Below are 11,723 nucleotides of genomic sequence, written 5' to 3' on the forward strand. Positions count from 1 at the left end.
AGATATAATGAATTATTTATTTTTTCCTTTTTGTTTTAGTAATTTCTATAAGAAATAACTTGGTGAATAATCATATAAGTGATGCGATTTTATGATATATGTTGAATGAAATTGAAATTGTATGTTAATTAATCAAACAATAACATGCGCATTAAGTTATTTTATGTAATTTACGAGCTCAATTTTAAAGGTTTTAAATTTTTAATGTTTATCTTTACAGTGAAAAAAATTTAATCATTATTTTCTGATCATGGTGTTAATTTGCATTTCTAGTATTACTTTCAACTTTATGTTTGATAAATTAGAAGTAAAATATTAAAGAATGAAAACGAATAAAGAAAGAAAATTTCAATTTCTTTATAGGATCCATTGAACAAATCAATGGAATAAAGGAAAAGTAAAGAATATGTAATTTACTTTAGTGATTCGTCCTATGATTATTATAAACACATTTAAATTAAGCTAATTAAACAGGTAGTAACTGCATAAATAAATAAATGTTCATAAAAAAGCTGCTGTTCAGACTCAGTACATGATTCTGAACTCGACAAGTGCCCGTGGGTTGAGGCAATGCAAGGACCCCAAAAAAAGGCAAAAAAACAGAGGACTCTTGGCAGAGAAGAGACGACAGTACGGTTTAAGCGTGAAAAGAGAGAAAGACATCTCGGAAATTTCTTCCTCCATTCATCAATGCTCCGTGCCTCAGGCTAAGTAAAAAGAATAATAAGAGTACGTGAATTCAAAAAAAGAACGAAATCTCTGCGACCATTTAATTTGAAAATAAATATCAAATTAAACACACGTTTTTGTGTTTAAAATGATGCTGCGACCATTTAATTTGAAAATAAATATCAAATCAGATACACGTTTTTGTGTTTAAAATGATAACAAACCCTCAAAATTCGTCAGCAAAGAGAGTGGTGTGTCCTACAAGGATTTGTATAAATTTTAACAATTATTTTTAAATAATCACATAAATTTCTATTTACGGCACTCCTACTCAATTATATGTTTATAAATAACTGGAAGGATAGTCAAAATTTATTTGAAAAGAGGCTTGAGTTGAGTCGTTGAGCGGCCCTTCTCTTAGAATAAGGTCTCTAATCTCTATACTTCTGCCAGAAAAAAAATTTAAAAAATAGTAATAATAATAATTGCAATTTCAGAGAATTTGCAGTGTCAGTGCAGCGGCAACTTTATTGTAAATTAAGCCAAGAAAAGAAGCTGAGCCTCTGAGTGAGTCATTGAGTTATATGTTTAAATTAAATCCAAAGGCGTGATTAAAGTAGCCTTCAGTTAATTCTTTAAAAATTGGTGAACTCGGCAGTGTACTATACTACTATTCTGACTCTGAATTATCAAAACCACCATTTTTAGGTCTTGTGCATTTAATTTTATAAGCACTGCAATATATTTGCTGTCATTTTCCTTAAACAATCAAATTTTTAGAGGGAATCCCCAGATTTGACGATGATTTCCTGACAAATTTTCCTGGAAAAATCCCTATCCCATTAGTATTTTTTTCTTTAATTTTTTTTTTCAAGCATTATCTGAGTTATGTAATAAAATATATAATTAGTGTTTACACTAAAGCGGTTAGATCTTAGCTGGGATTTCTGACACAAGGGCAGTTCAACTTTAAGATTTTACTTTTACTAGAATGTTGGAAGATTTATCAAGTTTTTTCTAACATGTTAAAGACAACAGCTGTAGTTCTTTTAGCTACCTTAGCCTAGCTCAGCTTTTTTTTTTTTTTTTTTGACTAAAACAGCTACAGTTTACAATCACACTTTTTATAATAAATTTCATTTGGGTTTTTGGTAAGAGATTTGGATTCTGATAATGCAATTGGTTATTATCTGATAAGAATATATGTATAATTAAAATTTAATTGTATATAAAGGTAGTAGATTCTAAAAAAGTGAGCATAATTCAATTTAGCACAGAAGGAATTTTATAATACATTAAAAAGTAATATAACTAATTAATAATTGCATGATACATGTAATTAAAATTTATATAACTACTACTTGTGTTTGATTTTTCAAAATAATAACGTACATACCACAATATTATTATTTATTATATGATTGATATTAGTATATTAGATGTATTAGTAATTTAGTATTACTTGTGAAATATATAGAATCATTTTATTCAACTTACGCATCTACACAATATACGTTATTGAAAATATATAACATACAACGATAATATTTTTACTAATATCAAAAAAATTATTATTGACATGAGAAAACTTGTGGCTAATGCATCGTACAACTGTTTGTTATAAGGTCAAGATTAAACTCTAGTGGTTTACCTGCTTGGCACAAGTTTTTGACTAAAGCCAAAGGCCTGTTTGGTCCTTGGTTTTATCAAAGTTGAAAAAATAAAAATAAAAAGATTTTAATTAATTATAGTGTTGCAATGTGGAAAAAGGGCGCCGGATTTGTAGGAGACAGACAGAGAGGTGAGGTGAGGGTTTTCATTTTCACTTGCAAGCTTTTTAGTTTTTACTTTATTATTTAACTTGAAGAAGAAGCCAAAGCTGCAAAAAAATAATAGTTATAATAAAATAATTTTTTTTTAATGACTTAGAATTATTAGTCTTTAGTCAAAAACCCATCTCTAGCATGTAGCATGTAGAGCGGGATCAAATGATGTGTCATTTTCAGTGTCGTTTACAGAACAAGCAAACTGAGGAAATCCGCCTCCCCACTTAACCACAAACAGTTCATCTCAGTTGTTGTTGTTGTTTCAGTTAATGAAAGAGTAAATTTAAAGATAAAAAAAAAAAGAGAAAAAAGAAGAAAAGTTAAGAGGAAAAAAACATAGCATGAGCTCAAAAGCCAGATAGAGTGAGATAATAAAGATTAAAGAGAGAGAGAGGGGGAGGGGGGAGGTTTGTTTTTTGTTTGTTCATAAAGTGAGCAAATAATAGGAATTTTGCAAATGTCACAAGATTCTTCTCATCAGCAGGAGATAAAGAAGATTGAGCAGTGGAGATGGTCAGAAATGCAAGGCCTTGAGCTTGTTTCTTCTCCTCCCTTTAATAATCACAATAACAGTAATAATAACTACGCAAACCCATCACCACAAGCACAAGCACAAGAAACAACAACAACAACAAAAAGACAAATGGAGAATAATTCTTCTTCTTCATCTTCAGCTGCTAATTCTGAGCCAAAGAAGCCTAGTGATGTAACCCCGGTTGGGTTAGGGGAGCTCTTCAGATTTGCAGATAGTTTGGATTATGTGTTAATGGCAATTGGGTCACTTGGTGCTTTTGTACATGGCTGTTCTTTTCCTATCTTTCTTCGCTTCTTTGCTGATCTTGTTAACTCTTTTGGCTCTAATGTTAACAACATGGACAAGATGATGCAAGAAGTTTTGAAGGTAACCCACAACAATAACAACAACATTTACATAATCTTTACATGATTAATTCAAAAAATCAACTTAAGTTTTTGCCATTGTTTTGTTTGTTTTTTTTTGCAGTATGCATTTTACTTTCTTGTGGTTGGTGCTGCAATCTGGGCATCTTCATGGGCGGGTCAGTATAGTTTGCTTTCTCTGCTGCTGCTCTCTGTTTCATTTGGCTTTTGGTTTTTGTCCATTTAATAATAATAAGAAAACAGAAGCATTTATCCTTCAATTGGGGTTTCAGAAATATCTTGTTGGATGTGGACCGGTGAGAGGCAATCAATCAAGATGAGAATCAAGTACCTAGAAGCAGCTTTAAACCAAGACGTCCAGTATTTTGACACCGAGGTTCGAACCAGCGACGTCGTTTATGCCATTAACACTGATGCAGTGATCGTCCAAGATGCCATTAGTGAGAAGGTGAGGAACTAAAATTTTATTCTCTCTCATGGGTTGGTTCATGCTCCTGTTCTTTTTTATAATTAGGCCTTGTATGTATGTGCAGCTGGGTAATTTCATCCACTATTTGGCGACATTTGTGACTGGATTTGCAGTTGGTTTCAGTGCTGTATGGCAATTAGCTTTGGTCACATTGGCGGTTGTTCCTCTCATTGCTGTGATTGGAGCCATTCACGCCACTTCTTTGGCCAAACTCGCTGGCAAGAGTCAAGAAGCTCTATCACAAGCTGGAAACATTGTTGAACAGGTAAAACCACAAAAAAAAAAATTTGATCCTCGTTAGCAAATTTCTCTATTTTTCTGATCTGGGTTATCACTGATTTCAACAAAAATTGCAGACCGTGGTTCAAATTCGGGTCGTATTTGCATTTGTTGGTGAATCTAGGGCATTACAAGCTTACTCATCAGCATTGAAGGTTGCTCAAAGGCTCGGTTACAAGAGTGGGTTTGCAAAGGGGATGGGTTTGGGTGCCACTTACTTTGTTGTGTTCTGTTCTTATGCTCTTCTTCTTTGGTATGGTGGTTATCTTGTTAGGCATCACTTTACCAATGGAGGGCTAGCGATAGCCACCATGTTTGCAGTTATGATCGGTGGATTGTGAGTACTACTTTGTAAATCTCCTTGTCCAATAGGTTTTAGATTTCATTTTGTTTCGTTTGCTTAAGCTTTCTCTTTTTGTTATAGGGCTTTAGCTCAGGCAGCTCCAAGCATTTCTGCATTTGCAAAGGCAAAAGTTGCAGCAGCAAAAATTTACCGCATAATTGATCATAAGCCAAGCATTGATAGAAATAGTGAATCTGGTTTGGAGTTGGACTCGGTTTCTGGACTCATAGAGCTAAAACATGTTGATTTCTCATACCCTTCAAGGCCTGAAGTTCGGATCCTCAACAACTTTTCCCTCACTGTACCTGCTGGAAAGACCATTGCTTTGGTTGGCAGCAGTGGCTCCGGTAAAAGCACTGTGGTTTCTCTCATTGAGAGATTCTATGATCCCACCTCAGGTTGGAAAAAAAAGAGGGAAAATTACTCCTTTTCTGTTTGATTAAGTTATTAGTATGTAAGCTTGCAGTTAATTTTTGCAAATTTTATGAAACTTGTATAGGTCAAGTGCTGCTGGATGGGCATGACATAAAGTCATTGAAGCTGAGATGGTTGAGGCAGCAAATAGGACTTGTGAGTCAAGAGCCTGCACTTTTTGCTACCACCATTAAAGAGAACATACTGTTGGGTAGGCCTGATGCAGATCTAAATGAGATTGAAGAAGCTGCCAGAGTTGCCAATGCTTATTCATTCATCATCAAGCTACCAGATGGGTTTGACACTCAGGTTAGTTAATAATTTCAGATAGATTAGCTTGACATCATAAATTAGCAAATTGATTCTGTTTAACCACTACTAAAAAGCTCTTCGCGCAGCTAGGTTGCCCGTAAAAGTGTTTTGCACCCTTAATCAACCAAGTTCGAGTAATAATCAGTGGAAGGTCGGTGTTTAGTGGATGATATGCCTAGATTTTCTGATACCCACCCAAAACCTATTTCAAAAAATAAAAAAGAAAATAGACAAATAACGCTACTACAGAATTAAATTATCTAAAGCTTCTTACAGCATTTATCATTTTACACTGAAACTTTGCTTATTCCAACCTAGAAAAAGATAAAATTTATTTGTCATAATAATTACTATGGATATGCGCCATCAATTAGCGTCGATTGGGCTATTGTCTTTATGGCAGTTGGGAGAGGGTGGGGACGTGGGGTGAAGGTAGTTTATTCTAGAAGGTGAAGCTAATTATGGATCTTGACCAAAAGTGTCATGTTTGGTTAAATTTTTAATGGAATATAATGGCTAGACATTATTATTATTTTTTTAATATTCAAGATTGAATGTATAGTTTGGTCAACAAACAAAACCAAACTTTATTTTATTTGATAGTTTAATATTCTTTTTTTAGTGAAGTCAATGTAAGTCTAGCATGTATGAATTTCTAAGAAGGTAACATGCTTCAGTCAGCAGTGCATGTGCAGGTATAAGCCCAAAAAAAAAAAAAAAAACTAGAACAGTGAGTTGAACACATCGCAAAATGAAGAGGACAAAAGGTTCTCTGGAAATAAAGAAATGTTAATGGCCTTGGGGGATTAAAATAATAATGATGCCAAGAAAATGTTCTCTGAATGATACTTGAAGTGACTGGTTCAGACCTAAAACTAAAATAAAATAATAAAGTATTGATGATCGGTGGAGAAGAAATTATGGAAAGAATACTTGGTTCGTTAATTTATTAAGTCAAAAGAATCAAGTTTTTCATTTATTATTATTTTTATTAAGATTATAATTTAAGAGGGAGTAGCAAACCTTGTGTTGTAAGCTATGCATTTAAATATGAAAAGGAAGACCATCTAACGATTATCCATACATATCATGAACCTTTTAACATTTCATGTCTACTTAAATTTTTTGGGGAATCAATTGATATTATAATTTTTTCAGAAAAGTATTGGGACCCAAAAAAGCATTAAGATAAATAATAAGTCAAATAAATTATTTGAAAATGGCAGGTAGGAGAGAGAGGAGTGCAGCTATCAGGAGGGCAGAAGCAGAGGATAGCTATAGCCAGGGCAATGCTAAAAAACCCGGCAATTCTGCTCCTAGACGAGGCAACAAGTGCTCTGGACTCAGAATCAGAAAAGCTGGTGCAGGAAGCTCTTGATCGTTTCATGATCGGAAGAACGACTCTTGTCATTGCGCATCGCCTTTCCACTATTCGCAAGGCTGATGTTGTAGCCGTGCTGCAACAGGGAAGCGTCTCAGAAATTGGGACTCATGATGAACTCATTGCCAAGGGAGAAAATGGTGTCTATGCCAAGCTCATAAGAATGCAAGAAGCAGCTCATGAAACTGCTCTCAACAATGCCAGAAAGAGTAGTGCAAGGTATGTTCCACCATTTATGTGTCTTGTTTACGCTGTTTATGGGGTGGAAAATTTGTTTCTAATATGGTTATTATACTTATTGCAGGCCTTCTAGTGCCAGGAACTCAGTAAGCTCACCAATAATTGCACGAAATTCTTCTTATGGACGATCACCTTACTCACGCAGGCTATCTGACTTCTCCACTTCTGATTTTAGTTTATCCCTTGATGCTACATATCCCAGTTACCGGCATGAGAAGCTTGCTTTTAAGGAGCAAGCTAGTTCTTTCTGGCGCCTCGCAAAGATGAATTCTCCTGAATGGGTTTATGCTTTAGTCGGTTCCGTGGGCTCTGTTATCTGTGGATCCCTTAATGCCTTCTTCGCATATGTTCTAAGCGCTATCATGAGTGTCTACTATAATCCTGACCATGCTTACATGATCAGAGAAATTGCAAAGTACTGCTATTTGTTAATTGGGCTTTCATCAGCTGAACTTCTCTTTAACACACTACAGCATTCCTTCTGGGATATTGTGGGAGAAAACCTCACCAAACGCGTGAGGGAGAAGATGCTGGCGGCAGTGCTGAAAAATGAAATTGCTTGGTTCGATCAGGAGGAAAACGAGAGTGCTAGGATTGCAGCAAGGCTGGCTCTTGATGCCAACAATGTCAGATCAGCTATTGGAGACCGGATTCAAGTTATTGTGCAGAACACAGCACTTATGCTAGTTGCCTGCACTGCAGGTTTTGTTTTGCAGTGGCGTCTTGCCCTTGTTCTCATAGCTGTCTTTCCGGTAGTTGTTGCAGCCACTGTTTTGCAGGTTTGTATTTATATCTAATTCTTCATATCATACACATATGGTTATTGAACTATATTCTAAACAATTTTATGATGAAACTTTTACAGAAAATGTTCATGAAAGGTTTCTCAGGAGACATGGAAGCTGCGCATTCTAAGGCCACACAACTGGCTGGGGAAGCCATTGGCAATGTGAGGACTGTTGCTGCCTTCAATTCAGAGTTAATGATTGTTGGTCTTTTCTCCTCCAACCTTCAAACTCCGTTACGAAGATGCTTTTGGAAAGGACAGATTGCTGGAAGTGGATACGGAGTAGCTCAATTTTGTCTTTATGCTTCCTATGCTCTTGGCCTTTGGTATTCTTCCTGGCTTGTGAAGCATGGGATCTCTGATTTCTCAAAGACAATCCGAGTTTTCATGGTTCTCATGGTCTCTGCCAATGGTGCAGCTGAAACTCTAACCCTGGCTCCTGACTTCATCAAAGGTGGGCGAGCCATGAGGTCAGTCTTTGATCTTCTTGACCGAAAAACTGAAATTGAGCCTGATGATCCGGATGCCACCCCTGTTCCTGACCGTCTTCGTGGAGAAGTTGAATTGAAGCATGTGGACTTTTCCTATCCCTCTCGCCCTGATATTCCAATCTTCCGTGACCTCTCCCTTCGTGCACGAGCTGGCAAAACTCTTGCTCTCGTGGGTCCTAGTGGATGTGGTAAGAGTTCAGTCATTGCACTTGTACAGCGATTCTATGAGCCCTCATCTGGTCGGGTTATGATTGACGGGAAGGACATTCGAAAATATAATCTTAAGTCCCTCCGAAGGCATATGGCAATTGTCCCACAGGAGCCATGCCTCTTTGCTTCTACAATATATGAAAACATTGCCTATGGGCACGAGTCGGCGACCGAGTCTGAGATCATTGAAGCAGCTAGATTGGCCAATGCCGATAAATTCATATCTTCATTGCCTGATGGCTACAAGACATTCGTAGGGGAGAGAGGAGTTCAACTTTCTGGTGGCCAGAAGCAAAGAGTAGCAATTGCCCGGGCTTTTGTGAGGAAAGCAGAGATTATGCTGCTTGATGAGGCAACAAGTGCACTTGATGCCGAGTCTGAGAGATCCGTTCAGGAGGCTCTAGACCGCGCTTGCTCAGGAAAAACAACAATTGTTGTTGCTCATCGACTATCAACCATCAGGAATGCCCATGTCATTGCAGTAATCGATGATGGGAAAGTCGCGGAACTAGGATCTCATTCACACCTGCTGAAAAATAATCCTGATGGATGTTACGCCCGGATGATTCAGTTACAAAGGTTCACACATAGCCAGGTTATCGGAATGACATCAGGTTCAAGTTCCTCAGCCAGACCAAAAGATGACGAGGAAAGAGAAGCCTAGTAAGTTTAAAGATTAAACCAAGTTAAAAAGTGGAGTATTTTCTATATACCCCTTGATGATTTTTTTGAGTTTTGATTGTCAGTTTAATGTTTTGGTATATAATATGTGTATTACCTAATTGTTCACAATATATGTTATCTCTCTGAATCTCTTTAAGGAAATGATAATGACCACCAATACTCCTTACTTTCACATTGCCATCAAAATGAATTCACAAAAGCAGCAGCACTCGTGCAATTTGTTTGTGTCACATGCTTTGTGAAAAAAACCATATCATGGGATGAAAGATCCTTGTTTAGAATTGGAAATTTATTTTTGAACTACCTTACTTAGGCTAAAAGTTCACGTACCTACCAAGAAATTCTGACAATGGTTCACAGAACTCTATTTTACATTTTGTAATTTGTTAACATCATGGGGGAATTTCGTCATTTCCCTTAAAACCCAAAATAAAAAATCAATAATTAAAAAAATAAACCTAATTAAAATCCTAAATTGATTGCTTTTTCCTTTAGTTTGATTCATTTTCCTGTCCTTTCAGAGTTTTCTCAATATTTAAGAGACCAGCAATTGAGAACAAATGACCACAAATTCTAAGGGCAAAATAATCTTTTTAACATGTATTCTTTAACTGTGTTAACATGCATAGCCATTGACCATTGTCAGAATTCTTTTGCAGATACATGTCACTTTCATTGAGAGCAGGCTGGTGGTGCAAATAGAATTTTTCCCATTTAAATTTGACCATGACAAGACGCATGCATGTTAGAAGTCCATCGTTTCCAGACACTGATAGCATAATGGATAATATGTTGAGCAAGCAATACATCGCAATCTATGCTTTAAAGATAGGGCAATTGGAGATAATTCAATCTTTGATATCCACTGGGTATGTATATAATAATTATGTAGGGAAAAGAGTTATTGAAAAGAGTTCACATGGAGGAAGCGCATGTGAGGATGCAATTGCAAAAGCATTCAAAAGATAGATAGATAGATAGATAGCAACAGGAGGACTCAAAAAGAGGTGGTGGAAAATCATGCAACTCAACCAGAAGAAAGTGAGTGGACAAGCACGTAGTGCATGGAGAGAAAATGACAGAAAGATGATGGTGTTTTATAAATTGCCTTGCTGGATGCAAAAGTGTGCGCTTAATAATGGACCACAGTCATGATTCAAAATGTTTTTAAGGATGTGAGCGGCACAGAACAGTGTTTGGCTTGATGCTGTCGGCACTGGCACTTTTATTTTTGAATAGGGATATTGGAGATGACACACTGCTGTCCGCTGAGCTGAGATGAGCTGATGAGGAGAGAGCTAGAAACTCTTGCTTCTTATGTGCAGAGATACTTTAAAATTACTGTAATGACCAGGATCCCAGCATTTGATGTGACAACTTATCTTTAACTACCATATCTCAATGTAGTTAGTAATTACAAATAAGTTCGAACTCAGATGTTTGAATGGCATCATTACTCGTAAAATTATGACCAATTTCTACCTGGAGTTGCAAGCAATGACTTGCTCTCAGTAAAAGGTGAGATAAACACGCTCTCAGTAAAGGCGAGACAAACAACTTAGATTTATAAGCAGCCTTAAATTCTTGATAACAAAACCTCTGGGGCTGAGCAGTTACACTTGGCTCATTAGGTCATGTTTCACTTAAACATTGAGAAATGCCAACACTTTAATTGTTTTCTCCACCTCATGTGAGAGTTTGCTCTTTCTAGTTTCCATCTATATCATAAAGAAAAAAAATATCCAAATTGGACCACTCGCATCAAACATCATGAACAAAACATTTTTTTTTTTTTTTTTCTGGATTGATTCAAATCATCTATAGGCTTACACCAACATTAGCCTCACATTTTTGGTGATAGGAAGCAAGTCACATTTTCCTGAAATATGACAATCATCTCTGTCTTCAAATTTCTATTCAACCTTGATTATAGATTAAGAGTTCTTTAGGTCCTGGTAAAATGTTTCATGCAAAACTTATTTGAGGTACAGTAGAGGAGAAAATTGATGGCAAAGAGGAGGAAAAAAAAAAAAAAACTTGAAGCAAATTAGCTCTTATCAACAGGCAGTAAAAATGTTCATGTCTGAAAAACATTTCCGAATACACGTAACAGGACATTCCCAAACCCCAATGTGCTAAACCTGGCCAGTTTCTAGAATGCTAAATAGAGTTTTCGGCTAACTGTTCCATTAACCATCAGAGCAAAGCAGGTCTCCTCTGAATTGTATTCAGCTCATAAATTAACATATCGATTTATGACTGCCTGGGTTAAGTAAACTGCTCCATGCAACAAATGTGAAAAACACAACTAAAGACAACATGAAGACTTGGAAATTGAATGATCACTGAATTTTTCGTAAGAACTAAACACCACCATAAAAATAAAATATAATACATCACTTGACAAATATATCGCATCATTTCCTACTAAAAAATAATCAGATTGTTAGACCACACCAATTGAAATTTGTCCATTGGCAACTAAAATCCAGACAAGGATTCGCAATGTTTTTGACCCCCTAGTTGATCTAATGCAGCCATTAACAAATTAAGAGCCTCACATTCTGATTGTATCAGAAAGAATGGCCTCAATAATAAAAAAATATTTACAGTAGGAAATCGTTGAGAACTAAAACAAGCAAATCCATAATCTCTTTGAGCAAATGCTCTGATAGTACTAAGACATAGATTTTTTTTTTTGGGGGGGAGGGGGGGGGG

General features: G+C 36.2%; 1 protein-coding gene across 2 annotated transcripts; it reads left to right on the forward strand.

Annotated features, from left to right (window-relative positions):
• The first annotated feature begins 2,790 nt into the window (after positions 1 to 2,790).
• Positions 2,791 to 10,374, forward strand: LOC18038750 (ABC transporter B family member 1). 2 transcript variants are annotated; one of them, XM_006428296.2, is made up of 11 exons: positions 2,791 to 3,396; positions 3,499 to 3,553; positions 3,668 to 3,843; positions 3,929 to 4,129; positions 4,221 to 4,480; positions 4,568 to 4,884; positions 4,986 to 5,209; positions 6,439 to 6,812; positions 6,898 to 7,612; positions 7,699 to 8,984; positions 9,665 to 10,374. In XM_006428296.2, coding segments are annotated over exons 1-11 (4,053 nt in total). In that variant the 5' UTR covers positions 2,791 to 2,952; the 3' UTR covers positions 9,666 to 10,374. The 2 variants fall into 2 exon arrangements, with proteins under 2 accessions (XP_006428359.1, XP_006428358.1); XM_006428295.2 differs by lacking the exon at positions 9,665 to 10,374 and having other exon boundaries at positions 7,699 to 9,308.
• The last annotated feature ends 1,349 nt before the right edge of the window (positions 10,375 to 11,723 follow it).

The sequence above is a fragment of the Citrus clementina genome, unplaced genomic scaffold (assembly GCF_000493195.1).
Source record: "Citrus clementina cultivar Clemenules unplaced genomic scaffold, Citrus_clementina_v1.0 scaffold_6, whole genome shotgun sequence".
Lineage (NCBI taxonomy): Eukaryota > Viridiplantae > Streptophyta > Magnoliopsida > Sapindales > Rutaceae > Citrus > Citrus x clementina.

Excerpts from the sequence above, each read along its gene's own strand:
- LOC18038750 (XM_006428296.2), top strand. The coding sequence starts at position 2,953 with ATGTCACAAGATTCTTCTCATCAGCAGGAGATAAAGAAGATTGAGCAG. Across the intron at positions 3,397-3,498 it reads TGATGCAAGAAGTTTTGAAG|TATGCATTTTACTTTCTTGT; the intron begins GTAACCCACAAC and ends TTTTTTTTGCAG. Across the intron at positions 4,481-4,567 it reads GCAGTTATGATCGGTGGATT|GGCTTTAGCTCAGGCAGCTC; the intron begins GTGAGTACTACT and ends TTTTTGTTATAG.